This window comes from Neospora caninum, chromosome IV, assembly GCF_000208865.1.
Source record: "Neospora caninum Liverpool complete genome, chromosome IV".
NCBI lineage: Eukaryota > Apicomplexa > Conoidasida > Eucoccidiorida > Sarcocystidae > Neospora > Neospora caninum.
In genome coordinates this window covers 1,334,341-1,351,580 of record NC_018389.1, presented here as the reverse complement: position 1 = coordinate 1,351,580, position 17,240 = coordinate 1,334,341, and the positions used below count along the sequence as shown (strand labels likewise).

Below are 17,240 nucleotides of genomic sequence, written 5' to 3'. Positions count from 1 at the left end.
GATGCGAAGGAAAGACGGAAGACCACCCAGTGAAAAGATCTTGCCGCGAGATTCACTTCTGTGCACGCAGGAGAGGCGATCGAGAAGCATCGGCCTCACCCCTCGCCGGCTTCTCTTTTCTTAGCCTCGTGCTCCGGGTCGCTTCTTTCTCCTCCAGAACTTGAACCAGAACGGGCCGTCGTACAGCTCGGGGGTTTTTGCACTGTGTGCGTCCTTCGCCGCAGTTTCTTTCTTCCACAACTCCTGCGAGTTCTTGATCGCGTCCTCCGTTTTTCTCTTCTCCTCAGATTCACAAAGAGAAAGAAAAAACGACTTTCCAGTCTTCTTTACTGACTCCGCCGCAGGTTTCCCGCCCCCGTCAGGCGCACGCACCGAGGAAGAGGAAGGAGAAGCGGAAGAAGAGGAGGAAGGAGAAGCGGAAGAAGAGGATGAAGGAGAAGCGGAAGAAGAGGAGGAAGGAGAAGCGGGAGAGGAAGAGGAGGAAGGAGAAGCGGGAGAGGAAGAGGAGAAAGGAGAAGCGGGAGAGGAAGAGGAGAAAGGAGAAGCGGGAGAGGAAGAGGAGGAAGGAGAAGCGGGAGAGGAAGAGGCGGAAGAGGACGAGAACGTTCTTCGGGTTCCTCCTGTAAGAACAGGGAAGCATAGGGAAGCACACCCCGCTGGAAGTTGGCGCCGTAGGGATAGAGGAGCAGCGGAGATTGCCCGGGAGGGGCGAGAAAGAAGGGAGACAGGAGACACGGGCACGTGGCTCAGCGAGAACGGGGCCTCAGCGAGGCGGCAGGCGGCCGCAGCAGAAAAGGCGCAGACTCTCTCCGTCATCATTCTGAATTTCTGAGCTGCCTGTTCCGATCTGCGTGCTGGCCGACAGCGACTACTCGGCCGTCCCCGTCGACGCAAACAAAAACGGCTCGAGAGAGGCTCCGTGCACCGTTTGCGTCATGCGGGCGCGAAAGGTAACGAGGACCGGAAGAAGAGAAACGAGAATAAAAACTCGCAAAAAAAAGAAGGTGGAAGACAGCCCCTTCAGCACTACGTGACCGTTGGAATGATACAAGAGAGTCGCGGCTCTCGTAGAGTCCCCAGTGTCTTCTTTTGTGGTCAGGAGAACGTCCTGTCCACCGCTTTCGCCCTCACTTCATCGCTCACAACTCTCCATTCTCCACATATATTCAGCGACAACCGGATGCATATATAAAATAGATACCGAGAGGCGTGTCTTTCTTCCAGGTTCCAGATGTCGATCTCCGTGCACATGAGTGTATGTACCCTGGCTGTCTCCCGTCTCTTTCTTGAGCCGAGAGACCATCGTGTGTTTGTATATTTCGGCCTTCTCTCCCCCGAGACTCCAGCACGGTCGAGAAAAAAGCCGAGCAAGTCGAGGCTCTCGTGCCTGCCGTTCCTTCTCGTTTTGATTTTGTCTCTTTTTCTCTGTACGTTCTCGATTGGTGTCACGTTCATCCCCCGAGCAGCTGGCGGCGCGCTGACACCGATCTGCCGCCCTACAGTCGGTATATAAGCCGAGGCTCCTACGCAGCAGCGTGCTGTCGGCGCTGGCCCGTCAAGCCAGGCAGCAAGCGGGGAGGAAAGCCCCAAAAGGTGTATCTGGCGCTTGCGTTTTAACATGGCGTCTCCTTTCTCTAAAATTCTTGGTACTTCAGGTCGTCTTGTCCTCTCGCGACCTGTAGATTGTGTGTCAAGCACACGTACTGCGCCGACTTTGCATCAGGTTATGTGTACATACAGAGACGGAGACGTGTACGTATTTGAAACCCCACATAAATGTATATGCAAATGTGTGTGAATACGTAGATAATGGGCTATATATATTGAATGATGCTGCTTGCCACCGAGGGTATTTCATGTGCGTTCCTTGCATCAGAAAAGCCTTCGTCGGCATGTGCGGTCGCGCCTTCAGGCCTGTCTGTGTTCCGACGGGGGGGAGCCTCGCGAACCACAAGGCATCAAGTTTTGTGTTGGTGAATCGTGGGCGGGGAAAACAGGGGAACGTGCTTAGGCAGCGTCACTGTTCGGGCATTTCCCAGGCACAACTCGCCAAAACAGTTTCTGCGCGCTTGCCGTCGGGGGGCTTCTCTCCAGGCAGCCTCCGTTCTGAACGTCTCCAAGCCGTTGTTCTCTGCCGAGCGGCAAGCGCCTGCTTGCCTCCGCGGCGCGTGCCCGCCGGGAAAAGGAAAAATCCACGCGCTTCGTCCACCAGAAGGAGTTGGAAGTGGCTTCTCCACAGGCAGCAAGCTGCCTCCCGCAAAATAATCGAGAAGACACACGTCACAGATTCTAAGGGGTTACGTCTTTGGAGTTGCCTCGGAATGCTATCGCGGTCTCACCGGCTGTGTCCACACCGAGGCGAGCGCTCCGCACCATCTACCCCGAGCTCGTGCGTGGACTGTTGCCTGCGTGTGCGCGCCTCTCTGGGGGAAAAGCGGCTCGGAAAACCCACGGAAAAAGGAGCAAGGCTCTGCGTCGACAGATACAGAGAGAAAGACTGCCGAGCGGGCTTTTTTTCTGGTACGCAAACAAGAGACACAGGGGATGTCGCGTGGTTTCCAGCCGTGCTCGACCGAAGGCGATGGACAGAGGCGCGCCCCGCGTGGCGGGTGAGGCAGTTGGATGCGCCTCCTCCCGCACAAGTGACGGAAAAGGTGCATGCTCTTTCTTGTCCGTTTGGTTATATTGGGCGGGGGGGGGGGGGGGGGGAATTCGAGGGTAGCACTGTTCGTAGCTGGATGGGCGTCACACGGAGGGAGGGAAGGCAGCTGTGCGCGCACTGGAGGGGAGGAGCGGAAGTGGCCGCGAAGGGCTGCATGAGCTGTGGCGGGGGCGAGTCCCCGCCGCCAGGAACACATCCACACAGGAACGTTGCTGGCAAGGAACGCGTCGTCTGGGAATATGTTGCCTCTTTTCTGTGCATACACGCATGAACGCGCGCGCCTTCGGGACTCTGTGCGCGTGTGCAAGTAGAAAAGTGGTGTATAGACACGTGAGGACGCGTCTGCTTTGTGGGCGTGTCGTTCCTCCCCTCCTTTTTATCTGTGTATTTGCACATATCGACGTGATTTATGCGGATCCGCAGGGGCGCGTCCGTTTCTCCTCTCCGTCTACCAAGCTTTGGGGGTGTGTCAAGGAGGAACCCCAGCGAAGAAACGTGTGTGGATCTGCCTCGTCGGCTACAGCGGAGTGCGTGTTTTTTCCGTTTTTCCCTGAGAAAGGCGTCGTTTTTCCTGAGGAGGAGGCGAGGAACGAAGAACGGCGCCGCAGAGAGAGGCCAGCCGCCGTCGCGTTTTCGTCCCGCCCCCGCCACAGGTTCTCACCCGTTTTTTCCCCCTTGCGTCCAGTTCGGTCGTGGCACGGCGACGGCGTCAACAGTGCGTCTGATTCGTCCTGAGAGTCGTGTGACGCTGAAAGCTTGGGGAATTCTCCGGTTTCGGGTCCAGAGTGAGTGCGACTCGTGCTCCTCTGTAAAATTCCAGGGGAAATCGACGATACTCTCCCTGGCAGCGTGGGAGCGGCTGGTTAGACGCTTTTTCGGTCTGACACCAGGTCTGCGTGTGGCGAAAAATGTAAGAGCGGGAAGTTTCTCCACGTTTTCTCTTGCCTCTTTTTTTCTCCCGATTGCTCTCTCCCTTGCTCCTTCTTCCCTCGAAAAAGTGCGACGCTCGTCCCTCGGGCGGACAAGCTACCACACCGACAGACAGGGCGAGTGCGGCGGGGCGCAGCGCGAGCGCTCCGAGCGAGGAAAAAACGGATCTATCGGGTTTAGCGCCATTCAGAGACCCGCGCAAGTCTCCCATATGTCTTCCGGTTCCGATGGTATGGGCGTTTCTGGTTTCGGTGTCTTTTTCCTACAAAACGTGAGGGCCCGCGCGCCCTCATCGAAGCCCCAGAGTTGCGGGTGCAATGTGCGAGGCCGTTGCTTTCGCGAGGCAGAGCTGTGAGGAGCGAAAGGGATGAACCGAAGTGGCAGAGCAGTGCGCCTTTGGAGGAGCGAAAACGGACCGCCTTCCCACTCTTTTTCTGTGGTAGAGCGAACAAGGCCACTGGAGCTCTGTGCGTCTGCCGACAGTCGCCCGGCCTGCACCATTTTTCCTCGCTCTGTTGTGGTCTCTAGGCGACAAACCCGAGTTTTTCCGCCGAACGAACAAGAAGACGCATTCGACGGGAGCGAGAGGGGGACATGGGAAGGAGCGAAGCGTCCTCGTCCCGCCCGTATTTTTCCCAAGCGACGGCAGAAAAACGCCCGCGCGAGTCGTCCCGAGTCACCTCCCCGCCGCCTGCCCCCAAGCGCCATAAATGAGACCCGTTTCAAACTTTTTCGGGCGTTGTGCAAGGTCTCCGCTAATGCGCGGCCTGCAGGACCGTTTTGTCAAATCTCTACGTGGGAGAAAAGTTGCCCTCGGTTTGGGCCATTCGTTTCTTGTCCAAGTGCGTTGACGCCCACGGCTCTCTGGATGTTGCGGCGCCTTCCCGGCTCTTGCCAGTTTCGTTCTTTTGCCTGCGAGACTCGCCCCCCCAAGTGGTGTCACCTGTTTGTGGAAAGCGTCGCTTCCCAGTTCGTTCCGTCCCAGTTTTCCCCCAGTCCACTTGCGAAAGTCGAGTGCCCGTGCTCCTCGAGACCACACCGTCTCTCCTGGCTTTCCTCCTAGTTCCTGCGGCCTCGACTCGACCTCGCGCCTGAAACGGCTCCAAATATGCGAGGACCGCGTGCGTCGGCAGTCTGTCTTCTCGCTGAATCGATTTGCCAGGAGACGGTTCGTCTCCCTTCGGATCTGCATTGTTGTCTGCCCAAAAAGTGGGCGCAAAAGACCGTTTCACTGGGGTAGGTCTGTCTGTTCAAGAGAGGGAACCATCTGTGTCGGCCGCGTCTCGATTCTCTGAGGCACGGCCGCTGCCCAACGCGGGCGAGAGAACGGGGCGCCCGTGTGAACCTGCGAAAAGTGGGATTGTGCCTGAAAAAGACAGGCCTTTCGCGTCGCCCGTTTTGTGCGTGCCTGTCTTTGTTCGTTCAAGAGCGTCCGTCTCGAGTCTTTGTCGGAAAACGCGCGACTCAACGCGGTCGACGTCGTTGCTCCCGGCCGACAACGAAGTTCCGTGCCGCGCATCTTTGGCGACGCCTTTTTGTTGCCTTTTCCTCTCGCTCCTCTCCCTGCAGAGCACCTGGGAGAACAGTCGCTCTCTTCGCCCACCGGGGGCACTCTACCTGTTCGTCCTCGCTGTCTTCAATCGCTTTTCCCCTCCGCTTCTTCGCGGTCCCGCCCCCAATCTTGTCAAGCGTCTGTGCGGGTCGACATAGGCGTGTCCGTTCGCGTTAGCCTCGCGAATGCTTCTCGTTTTCGCCTTCTTTTTCCACTGCCCCCGCTGGCGTTTTGTGCCGTACTCCCTGATTCAATTGCCTTGCCGTTCGAGGGTGCTCAAAACGCTCCGCGTTTTTCTCTCGCCGCACCTCTTCGTCGACCTGGGACTTTCTTGTACAGAGGAACTCCAAAACGCGAACGCTGAGTCCATGAGACAGGCCGCACAGGCGCGGCGACTGCTCGGTTTGGTTTGTTGTGCAATTCCCTGCGAAAACGAGGGCGCAACGCCAGAGATTTTCCTCGAAGCGGCTTCTGACGACGCGTCGACAGTATATAGAGGTCTTCCCCACAGCTACGTCGATGCGTGTGTGTCCACCCTGAGCGCGTGATGCGAAACCGCTCTCTGTTTAAGTGAAGGGAAGTGCTCACACTGTTCCTCGGACCGGCAAGGTTGATGCAGAGACACCTGGAGAACTCAACGCTGTTGAACGTGTGGGAAAGCGTGAAAGCGCGGCGCGGCCGGACTCTCGCAATGGAAGCACGCCTCGCTCGCCTTTCGCCTCTGCAGCCATTCTGGCGGGTCGGCTGAGGTCGGCGCGACCGGCGAAACGCCGCTTTTTTCGACGGTACTGGGTGGAACGCCGACCAGGACTTTTCGTCTCGATCTTGTCAATCAGGCGCCTGGCGATTCTGTTCTCGCCACCGGCAAACCCGGAGCGCCTTTCTCTCGTTCTCACCCATTGTATTTTTGTCCGTGCTTTCTAGTCGCGTGGCTCGGCGTCTCGTGCCTTCCCTAGGTTTTTTTACGTCCTCGGCCCCGACAGGAGGGAGTTTTTCTCTACCTCTGTGACCACTCTCTCCGCGTATTTTTCTGCGCAGAACTCGCTGCCTGAAACCGAACCGGGCATCGCTTGTCTCTGCCAAAGGGTTAAACAGACGGTCGTGTCGGAAGGATCTGGAGAGGCGCCACGGTCGCGGCCTCTGATGCGAGAACAGAGAAGAACGGAGGGTCGCGAGAGGACGGGAAAGAAGAGGCTGATTTCTCGTCTCACGGCCGATTGCGAGGGTCGGGTGACCGCGTCCCTTGAGTTTCCTGCGCTCTCATTTACTGAACGAACGCCTGCGAGACGCGCCGAGCGGCAGGATCTGCCCAGAATTGCCCGAGTCGTCCTGTCGGCGTCTGCGGTGCGGAGACAGCGACCGCACGGTCTCTCGTTTTTGCACGCACCAGTTGATCTCGCTTTTGAGGACGGGTCTCGGGTGGGAGTCTTCCTCCACATGAGGGCTGTCGGGTGGTACCGTTTTGTCGCTTTGGGCAGCAGTGAACCGTATTCTGTAGTGTCGCTTGAATTCTCGCCTTCTGTCATCACCCCCTTCGTGTCCACCTGTCGGCTGTGTGTCGAGGTGTCCTCTTTGTTGAAAGTTCACAAAAATGGAAAACGAAGAGAGCGCAGTCGTCGGGCTCTCTGCGGAGAGAGCGACGGGGGTGTGTGGCTATGTGGAGACAAAAAGCGGAACTGTCGAAGTCCCTTCTTTCTTTCCTCCAGATGCCTGCGGCAACAGGTTCGTTGACGGGGCTGACGTGTGCTCTGAAGTTTGTCTCTCCCCTGTGAAGGCGCGTCCAGTCGTGTCTGTGGGGAACCGCGAAGAAGAGGGAGGCTGTCCCGTGAAAGGCCACAGAGACAGCACGGCGTCGGCGAGTACCCAGGCTTCCCAGGGCGACGGCAGACGGAGCTCTGGGCGCCTGGACGATGCCGTGCTGTTCCGTGCTCTTTCCTCGCTCTCCACCTTCACCTCCTTCGACAGCCAGCGGCGACGCTTTTCTGCGGAGGGGCGACAGTCTTCACATCTTCTTGCGCAAATCGAAGAAGACCAAGAAGAGGACGAAGGCGGTCCTCGTCAAGTCAGTGGCGAGAGCAAGGCGTCGAGCGAAAAACGCGAGACGCCAGAGGAGGAACCTGCCGAGGAGTGCCAAAGCCTTTCTCAGCAAGGGAAGAGTCCAACTCCCGCTAGTCCCCTGTCGCGTGGCCCGTCTTCTTCCAGTCTGCCTGTACCGCAAGGCGACCTTGTTCGAGATGTCAATGCACGAGAACCGGGGGCGCCTTTGGAAGCTTCAGCGCTCCCCCTTTGTTCAGAAAAGGAGACGAAGGCGCAGACAGGTCCCGAGCGAGAGTGGGAAGAGCCGTCGCTCCCTGTTGTCTCTTTTCCGCAGAGAGACGCGTCCGAACCCCGACCAACTCCCTTTTCCTTTGGCCTCGGCTCCCGAGATGTCCACCCTCTCTCTGCGTATTCTTCCTCCTTCTCCTCGCCCTCCTCGCTGTTCCCTTCCTCGAGGCCATCCCGGGGCGCTGGCGTCCCGGCCGAGGTCGAGCGGGCCTTCTCCATAGACTGGCTGCAGGGTGACAAAGGGCCGTGTCTCTCGCAGGCGGGCGAAAACGTGTCCTCGCCGGAAGCAGACGCGTCTCTGGGTCTAGATAGCATCGACGGCACCCGCCAGTCGCAGCGGGCCCTTGGGCATTCGTTTGCGGGCCTTTCGGGCTTGGCGCCGCCACCGGGAATGACGCGCGAAGGCAGCCACGAGACAGGAGACATGCAGGCTCAGAGCTCGTCGCGGGGCGAGCAAGACGGCGAGGCGAAGCAGGGGTTTTCCGAGGACCGGAAAGAAGAGGCGCAAAGTGGAGACGTGTTCACACGTCCAGGAGACGCAGACGGGAGGGGAGCCGGACAGGCAGAAAAGGAGCTAGACGTCCGTAGGCCTGTTGATAACGGAGAAGTGCTCGGGGACATGTCTCCTCGTGCGCGTGCGAGGCAGGCCCTAGATTCCATCGTGCGTCCACAGGCTTCCTCGCCTGCTCAACCGCATTCTCCTGGGTCGGTTTTGTTCGATGGCCTACCAAGTCATCGAGACGGCGAAGTCCGGCTCCACAAGGCCCTGTCGTTCTTGCGTCAAAGCCTCGGGTTAGGCAAGAAGGAGAGTGCCGTGCTCCTGGACGTCCTCGTCGCCCTTGGCATGGAGAGAGAAGAAAGAGACCCCCAGGAGAGCGAGATGTGCGCCGAGGCTGGCCGAGTCGACGGCGTGCACAAAGAGAAGGGGGAGGACGGGCGCGGAAACGCGGGCAAAGACAGCGGACAAGACAAGAGAGCCGGACCGCATCGAAAGCGCGGGGACGAGACTCTGGAAGCTCTCTCCGAAGGGCGGCCTGAAAAGGACGGTTTCGGGCAGGCGTCGCGCCAAGGAACCATGTCTTTGTCGACGCACTCGCCGTCGCCGCCGTCGTCCTCTCCCATGGTCTCGTCTCCTCCTTGTCACCCTCCGGTTGCCTTTCCGTCTCCGCCTCCGCTGTTCTCGTCGCCCTCGTCTCCAGGCCTTACGTTTCTAGTGCCTCAGCAGCCGCCCGGTCTGGGCGCAGAGAGGGAGCGGCGCGACACAGCTTCGGGGCGTGGTGCGTCGCCAGCATGCTCGCTCGTCTCACTCTTCCCGTGTTCGTCGCCGTCCTCGCCCTCTTCGTCTGCAGCGCCTTCCTTTCCGCAGCCAACCTTGCATCCGTCACCCTTCCCCGGCTCGCCGCCGTCTTCTTGCTGGCATCCCGTCGCGCTTCCCACCTCACGCCTAGACGTCCAACGGGACACTGTGTCTCCGTCCTCGTTCTTCATCAGCGAGGAGGAGCTGTCTCTGCTGGAGCACATCGTGGCCACAGAGCGACAGAAACGCGAGACGAATGCGCACTCCCAGGCGGGGCCGCAGTTGGACCCTTCCCTCCTCGAGCGCCTGCTTCTGTTGCGAGACAAGCCGTACATGCGGCACACCGTCCCTCTGCACGCCGGCGTCGAGTGTGGGGTGCCTCCTGTCCCCGAAGTGCAGGCGTGTGGCGCCGACACGAAAGCCAGGGCTCCAGGCCCCGAAGGCTGCGCTGGGACCTATCCCGATGCTGCGCTCGTAGCACCCGGCGAGTTCGAGAGAAAGCGGCTGCTCTACCCTGTGACGCCGCACGACTTCACCCTCGCTTCCCCCCATGTCCTCCCGCCCCCCTTCTCGTCGCCATCGTCGTCCTCGTGCTGCCCCATCTCCCAGAGAAGTCCGGGGGATCTGGCCGGCGCTGTGTCCTCGGCCCTGTATCCGCGCCACAGCTCGTCCCACGCCGCTCAAGGCAACGACGCTGGGCTGGGCAACGAGGCAGAGTCGAAGAGCGGGCGAGGCGGGGGAAAAGCAAAGGCCGAAACACACCGAGGCCTTGCTGTGCGCTCAGGCGCTGCGTGTGGGGGCGTTCCTGGGGGCGCCTTCTTCCCTGGTCCTGCGCTGCCGTCTCTCTCGTCTCCGCTCGACTTCTTGTCTCCTGAGGCCGCGCCTCAGCCTCGCCCCGGCGGACGCGCCACGCGGTCTCCTGTCTCCTCACGTAAGTCGGGCGAGGGGACTAGCGGGGGAGCGTTAGAAAAACGAGGACAGGGAAGCATCTGCGGTGCCGATTCTCTTTTTTCGATCGGGGGCCTCGCGGTCGGTGTAGGCCTGTCCTTGCGCGACTTGCTCCCGCTCCCCCTCGACGGATTCGTGGCTTTTCGTGTCTCATGTGCGCAGTTGCCTCCGCGTCCCCGTCCGCTATTGGCACAGGCAGCGCTACCGATTCTGTTGCGGAGTCAAGAAGAGGACGGAAAAAGAGAGAGAACCGCCGAGGAAGAGGCTCAGGGCCTGCGTCGGCAGTGGAGGGAATGGTAAGACCGGAGAAAACGAAAGAGCGGGGCCGGCCCGCATGCAGTTCTCTCCCTTGGCTGTGGCCAATCTGAGTAGCCCTGGACCAGAAGATGGCGCTCGCAACGGTCTGTGCGGGCCAAGAAACGACTGGCTGCATCTCGCCTCTCATCTCTGAAAGTGCCTCGATCCCCAGTGGCAGGCACAATCGCACTCTTTTAAAAGAGGAGAACTCTCATTTCCTGCGTGTGTCTGCTTTTGACGCGGTACGCGACGGGGAAGGAGGTTGAAAACCTGCATGCAGTGCGGGTGCAAAGTGTCGACGCGTAACCTTCTTGGTCTGTGCGGCTTTTGCGTGTGCTTTCCAGGGCGCTGCAAATGCTCCCCTTCCGCCCTCATGTAGCACTGCTCTGAGGAACTTCCGCTTGGGCACAGTTTCCCCCTTCACCATGCGAGATATCGGCGATAATGCTGTACGTTTTGTCTGGGGTTTTCTGCATTTCAACTTCCGCCAGTGGGGCCGGACCTACGGCGTTCCAGGGTACCCAAATATTCACTGGCATGTGTCACAGCGGGTGACTCACACCGTTCCACACGCTACGATCCGCATGATCCGTATCCATGCCTGCTGTGGGCGCGTCCGTCCACTCTGGTGTCTCTACGCTGTAGGAGCGCTCTACATGCCTTTCCACATTTCCGGTTTGCCTTCACAGATTCGCCTGGTTCGGCACACACAGATGCGGTCGCGTGCGCGTCTCGAGAGTGCGTGTGGCTAAGGGCTTCTCTTTTGTTTGGGTGCGAAGCGATGGTAGGCGGTTGACTGTCTTTGTGTTTTTGGTTCAGCTGGAATTCGCCAAAGACCCGTTTGCGTCGGCCTTCCTACAAGAACAGTTGGAAGTTTGCTCTCTCGCAGACCGGGTTCCGGTTCTCCTGCAGTTGCTGCCGCACGTCCTGGACCTCTCCGCGGATCAACACGGAAATTATGTGCTCCAAAAATTCTTTGAAAAGGGTGAGAAGATGCAGCGGCGCGTGGGAAATTGAGCGTTTGTGAAAATCCATCCGAAAAGCCTTCACCTGCGTATCGGCCCGAAGCAATCCAGACCGTGGACCAGACGAGCTGAGCTCGTCAAAACAGTCACATCTGCTAGGGGCTCGGAACTCTCTAGGGATGTAGATGTGCGCGTGCGGGATGAATCCGTGTGTATTCTTCACTGACTCTCTGGATATGTCGATATACAAGGACAGGAGCGGGGCTCGGAACCGGAGTTTCGGCGGCGCATCGGGAGTCTCCCTTCGCTTCTGTTTGCAGAGAGGCGCTGTGCGCCGGCAAGAAGGCGCTCCCCTCTTGGGGCACTGCAGCCATGGGGGTTTCAGGGCGTCTCGGTTTGGCGGAGCTGGAATTCGCTCTGTTGCGTTTGCGGGCGGTGTTTGTTCCAGGCACTGACAAAGAAAAGGAATGGCTAGCTGCACAGCTAACTGGACATGTCTTTCGGCTGTCTCTGGAGGTCTACGGCTGTCGACTGATTCAGCGAGCCGTGGAATCGCTTCCCGTTCCCGCCCAGCTGCGTCTCGTTGCTGAGCTCAAGGACCATGTGGTCACTTGTGTCGAAGATCAGCACGGTAAGAGACAGTCTGTTTTTCAGGTGGCGGGTGGACTATCAAGTGTTCACGTGGAACCGGACGAGGCGCTTTCCGTGACGCGTTGTCACCCTCTTTTCTCCTTTGCCGTTTTCTTCAGGAAACCACGTCATCCAGAAATGTGCAGAGAGGCTGCCCTCGCCGTCGGCCCAGTTCATCATCGACGCGTTCAAAGGACAAGAAGCGCGCATGAGTGTCCACTCGTACGGCTGTCGCGTGATCCAGCGACTTCTGGAGGCCTGTCCGATTTCCCAGGTGGTGAGTCAAAAGGTCTCTGCAGTCTGCATGAGGACGCCTGCTTGACCTTTTGCAGATCTCACGGTCTGCAGAGGTACGAGAGGCGCTTGTACACACAGTGTGCACACGTGCCACATGAGCCAGGAAGCTGCGCATATCCAAGTGTATGCCCAAAGAAAGTCGGTTTTCTCGGTGTAGGCGTGCCGATGTATAGACAGCGCTCACAGCGCAACGCGTTGGCGGTTTCCTCCATTTATTCAGGACGAGATGTGGTGCCGTCTGTACGGCCACACGATGCTGAGTTTGCTGGTGAACGTCTCCCTGGGAGCGCGTCCTCGCTCATGGAGAGAGCGTACAAGGGGGTGGACGGGGGACCCGACGAACTTGGGTGCTGTGCTTTTGTTTTCTTCTTAGGCGACCCTTATTGACGCTGTCATGGCGGAACTGCGCATGCTTATCCGGGACCAGTTTGGGAACTACGTGGTCCAGCACATTCTCGAGTTTGGTCGAGACTCAGACAAAATGTGAGGCAACCGTCGAAGCATAGAAGGCGCATGCACGGTGCTCGCGCGTTCTCAGTAATGACCTAACCGGAACCCACGCCCGTTTGTGGGCCACAACTCGCCCGGTCTCTCGTGGACAGTGTCTGTGAAGCGCAGAGTTCAGGAAGGCCGCCGGAGGGGGGGTGATTGCAGTCTCTGCCACGTACTTCCTTCCGTCGAGCCTGGACACATGTCGCCTCTGAAGGTCACCATAAGAATCTGTTTTTGAGGGAGGTTGCGAAATTACAAAACACAGTTTTTGTCCTCTGCCTGCGGGGAAGAAAGGTTCGAGACTGTCCGTCGTTTGGTCTTTCCGCAGATTTCGCCCCGTGTTTGGTTGTTTCTGTGTCAGGAAAATCATCGACTTCATGTGCGAGGACATCATCCCTCTCTCCACAGAAAAATATGCGTGGTAAGTGTGCGACGATGTGAAGGGGAAAGGGGGCACATGCCGCTTCGAGCGCCTACGAGTTCGATCCCGTCTTCAGACTTTAGGTGTGGCAGATAGGGCATTGAATTTTTTTACCGAAAATCCGTGTTTGTGTTCCGAATGGTGTGCATTTCGAGTTTTGCGAATTTGCCTGTTCTCGTGTTATCTGTGCAGCAACGTGGTCGAGCGAGCTCTGACGCTGAACGCCATGGGGTGCGCGCGCCGCGGCATCATCAGTGCGGCTCTGGGCCCTGAGATGATGTAAGCCGCGGGGGGATATGCCCATACGCTTGGCCTGGAGGAACAGACGCGGTACCTCGGCAGTTCACAGGGCGACGTATGGACAGGCGCTGCTGTTTCAGCTGCAGTGACGCGTGCAGCTGTTTTTTTCGCCGAGACGTTTGCAGTGTCGGGAATGTTTTTGAGCCCAGAAGGGGTGCCGCTCTGGGGCATGCCCGTTTCTTTTCGACACGAAATCTTGGCCTTTGCGATTGCATGCACCCAGGAAAACCGATCTCTCCATAGGAACGTGGGGACGCGCGACGCAGTGGCAGAGACAAGCAAATGTGCGTACGGCAGATCGTCATTTTAGTGTTGTGCACTGTGCACACATAATTTGTGTCCAGGGGACAGCCGTTGAAGATGGTCATGTTGGACCGGTACGGCAACTACGTCGTTCAGCGAATGATGGAAGTCGCCCCGGATGACTTGCGGCCTCCGCTTCTGCGGCTTCTTCGCGAGCATGTGGATATTTTGAAGAAATTCACTTACGGTAGGTGTGGGCGGATGCCGGCGAGAAGTCTTTCGGTTGAAAAGGTGGACGGGACGCACAGCGCGGCCTTAACACCTCGGCCAGTTATTTTGCCCCGAGTCCTGGGTGTTTTAACCGGTTCCCGTGGAGCGAGGGAGGCAAGGGAAAAGCCGCCTAGCGTTTTTCCCTGGTCGATGTGTCTGCTTTTTCTGGTGCATGCGCATGCAGGCAAGCATATCGTCACGGCTCTGGAGCGCCTGGAGAGCAGCGGGGGATCGGGGAGCTCCTCGGGTCCCGCCTCCCCTCCCTCCCTCGGGTACTCGACAGGGGGCAGCCCCAAGGGCGGAAAGGGAGGACGAGAAGTGCTGTCTCGGACGGTCTCGGCGCCTCTGTCCCTGTCGGCTGATCCCCCCGCGCAGCTTCACCCCTCCTCTTCTTTCTCTGCCTCGACCATTCCTCGTCCGAGATCTGTCCATCCCCCGCCTCCTCGAACGGAAGCGCCTGGGCGCCAGAGTGGCTGCGGCCCCGCTCCGGGGTCTTCGGTCTTGTCTGTGGCGGGTGAACCTCGCTTATCTTCCTCGCTGAGTGCCTCGCCGGTGTCGGTCCCGCAGCCGCCGGCGGTGTCGCCTCCCCCTGTTTCCCTCGCGCCTCGGGTCCTCGGCGGGGGCTCCTGCACCCCGCGGGGCGAAGGCCTGCCTGGGAAGGGACGCGACAGGGGCCAGGGCCGGGAGGGCCAGCACGTCTCCTTCTCGGCGAGTGGCGTCTCCCGCGATCAACCGGACAAACGGTTCGGGTCTCGCCAGGCGAAGCCTCTGAAGGGCGAGAAGGGGCGCGCGCAGCGAGGCGAGAAGAGCCGAGACCGGACTCGGCAGGAGAAGAGCGACGAGGCTGGGAAATCGGTGCCCAGTCGAAGCGACGAAGGACGCGGCAAGTCGGGGCCGGGGCGGATGGGCGAGGGCGGAGACGCAGTCTCGAAAGGGAAGCGGAAAGGCGACAGAGCCGACGACGGCCTCGGGTACTCCAGGGGCCAGCCGGAGAGACGGGCGGCCGGAAGTGCAGCTGCTGACAAGGGCGGGCGCCGAAGGGAGTGTGGGGCGGAGAAGACGCAAAGGAGTCATGCCTTTGTCTCCGGAGCTGACGAGGCGCTGGGAACCAGCGGAGAAGAAGTCCCCAATGCGAAAGGGAGAGGCGGCCGCGGGGGTGGATCGGCCGCGCGAGAGGAGGAGTCGCCAGATCTGCAGCAGTGGGTGTCGGGTGGACAAGCGTTTTCACGCCAGGCTTCTGCTCTCGCGGCTCTCCAGAGGTATTTCTTGGCTTCCCTCTCTTCCCCGGTCCGCAGTCAGCCGCGAGCCCCCTCCGCCCAGTCAGGCGTTTCACAGGCCGCGGCTGCCTCGTCGGTCCCTTCTTTTCCCGCTGTGAGGGCCGAGGTCCAGCGGGCCTCCACCTTTGGGTCCCTCAGCGGCAACGCAGTGTGGGACAGTTCGTCCTCGGAGCCGCCTTCGACGCTGCCTTCCTTCTCCGTCTTCACCCCCAGCGCGTCGGGTTCGCACTTTGCTCGACACTGTCCCACTCCGCCGGGGAGGCCGTCGGTGCCTGCGGCGCGCGGGCCGTGCCCCGGCGTCCCGTCCAGTCCCGAGGCGCCGAGCGTGTTGTCGGAGGTCATGGATATCGGCGCGGGCTCGGTGGGCGCCGGCGCTTTCGCGTGGCCTCGCAGAGAGCGGGCGATGAGCGACTGCGTCCCCAGCAGCTTCTCGTCTTGCGGGCGCGTGGGGCCTCTCCCGCCCCTCCCCTCGGTCGCCAGAGACACCTGCTTCCCGCTGTCTGTGCGGCGCACAGGCGAACGGCGCGACGAGCGCCTAGCGGCCGTCGACGAGCGACGGAGACAGCCCGGCCCACCCCTGTCGCGCGCTCCCGACGCAGGTGCCCACGCGTCCACCAGTCAGTCAGAGCTTGTCGCCTGCCTCCACCCTCGCGAGGCTTCAGGGAAACAGGCTTCCGGTCTCGGGGAGTCAGCCGGCCGGAGACCAGACCCAGCGGGGAGGCCGCCCATGCTCGATGAAGAGGGGAGAAACACTGGCAACGTCCTGCCGCTCACACCCGAGATGATGAATGAAGTGTTAAAAGCCTTTCAGCAGTACCGCCACCAAACGTAGAAAGCCACGCCTCGGGTGTCTCCAGGGGGGCAGAGTCGCTCGAGGTTCGTGCTTGCAGTGCATGCAACCGTGAAGGGAACCGGAGGACGAATGAAGGGCGTGGGAAACAAGTCGCTTCCTGCGGTGGGTGGGCTGCTGGAGCATGTGCCTCGAGAAGGCGCACAGCGTAGGACCACAGGCTTTTTTTAATCGGGCCCGAGTGTGCAGGGATAGCATGCACGGGAAGGCATCTCATTTCAGGCTTCCGGAAGCCCCGTGTTCGGCTGTCTGGCCGCTGAGCCACCGGATAGGGCCCTCATTCTTCAGTTCGTTGGACTGTGTCTCGTGAACCAAGTGTCGTATGTCAACTTGCGAATTTTAAAGCGGTCGTCGACGCTCGCCGTGTGTGTCTGTGGCGTGTGCCTCGGACCCAAGTGGATATGTGTATATCCGGCCAGCTGCGCGGATTTTTGTTCCCGGTTGTGGAGACCGGTATTTCTTTGTATAAACTGTGTCGGTGGGGCGTTTCTAAACGGTTCGAGGGCACTCGCTGGGTGTGGAAATCGAATTTTGGACGCTGAAAGTCACCCCGCGGCAAGAAGTGTCTCCCTCGGCGGAAGACCTCGAGGCTGTCTATACGTCGGGAACCGTTTCTTCTCTGGGGTGGGCTGTCAACCCCACGTGTGGGATCGTGTCTCTAAATGTCGAGTGCTAGTGTGCTTCGATTCTTTTCGCCGTATGCCACGCGTTTCATGCATAAGCGCCGAGTCTGTGTGTGTCCGAGCGTCTCCGCGCCCAATGTGTTGGTTGTGCTTCTCATTCGAGTCACGTGTAAGCCTTCCCCCGAGATCAAGAGCGACCGGCCATGTGTTGGGGCTTCCTGTCTCCGCATGTTTGTCAGATATATGTGGGTGCTCGCGTGGCCTTTGTGTCAAAACGCGGAGCTCCCCTGTGGGAATCAGCTGGACTGTCGGGGAGGGGGAGGGTTCTTCGCGTTCCAAGCATTTCATCGCTTTTAGGGTTTAGGATCATGATCGTCGAACCTCGCGTCTTTCGCGCCGGATCAACCGGCGGGAAAGCTGCCGCGCAGAACGGCTCCGAGGGCTCACAGCGAACGTCATGTGCATTTAGGTAACGAAACATGTGCATGTACACAAGCACGCATATATGTGTGTGGTTGCGTCGGCGTCGACTGTGGGCTGTCTCTAGTGTGTCGCCAGGACAATCTCGCTGGGTGGTGCGTGGGGTCGATGGGCCTTTGCATACGCCAGTGTGTGGACAGATCCTTACGTGTACCAGGCGGACACAAAAATCTCTCCAGCGTTCCAGAGAGATGCCAACCATTTACATGCACGGATATATTATATAGATTGCTGCACAAATACACCTCTATTTTTTTAGATATAGGTAACTTTTGTAGCCGTACACACAAGTGTGTGCGCGAATATACTGTCATGCAGCTCCATTGTTAAATCAGTGTTCCCAGGTGTGTAAGCCCTAACCATGTGTTTCGTTGGGTGGGA

The 17,240-nt window shown here is 59.4% G+C and overlaps 2 protein-coding genes across 2 annotated transcripts; one reads left to right on the top strand and one right to left on the bottom strand.

Moving 5' to 3' along the window:
* Nucleotides 1-120: 120 nt before the first annotated feature.
* On the bottom strand, nucleotides 121-819 carry NCLIV_011180 (conserved hypothetical protein; the record flags this gene model as incomplete). The annotated part of the gene is made up of 1 exon (XM_003880635.1): nucleotides 121-819. One exon carries the CDS (start codon nucleotides 817-819, stop codon nucleotides 121-123), a length of 699 nt encoding a protein of 232 aa, XP_003880684.1.
* A 5,916-nt stretch (nucleotides 820-6,735) lies between these two features.
* On the top strand, nucleotides 6,736-15,738 carry NCLIV_011170 (hypothetical protein; the record flags this gene model as incomplete). Its single annotated transcript, XM_003880634.1, has 11 exons — nucleotides 6,736-9,697; nucleotides 9,877-10,010; nucleotides 10,356-10,460; nucleotides 10,831-10,996; nucleotides 11,425-11,607; nucleotides 11,726-11,883; nucleotides 12,277-12,386; nucleotides 12,757-12,816; nucleotides 13,009-13,095; nucleotides 13,461-13,606; nucleotides 13,814-15,738. 11 exons carry the CDS (start codon nucleotides 6,736-6,738, stop codon nucleotides 15,736-15,738), a joined length of 6,036 nt encoding a protein of 2,011 aa, XP_003880683.1.
* Between the last annotated feature and the right edge of the window lie 1,502 nt (nucleotides 15,739-17,240).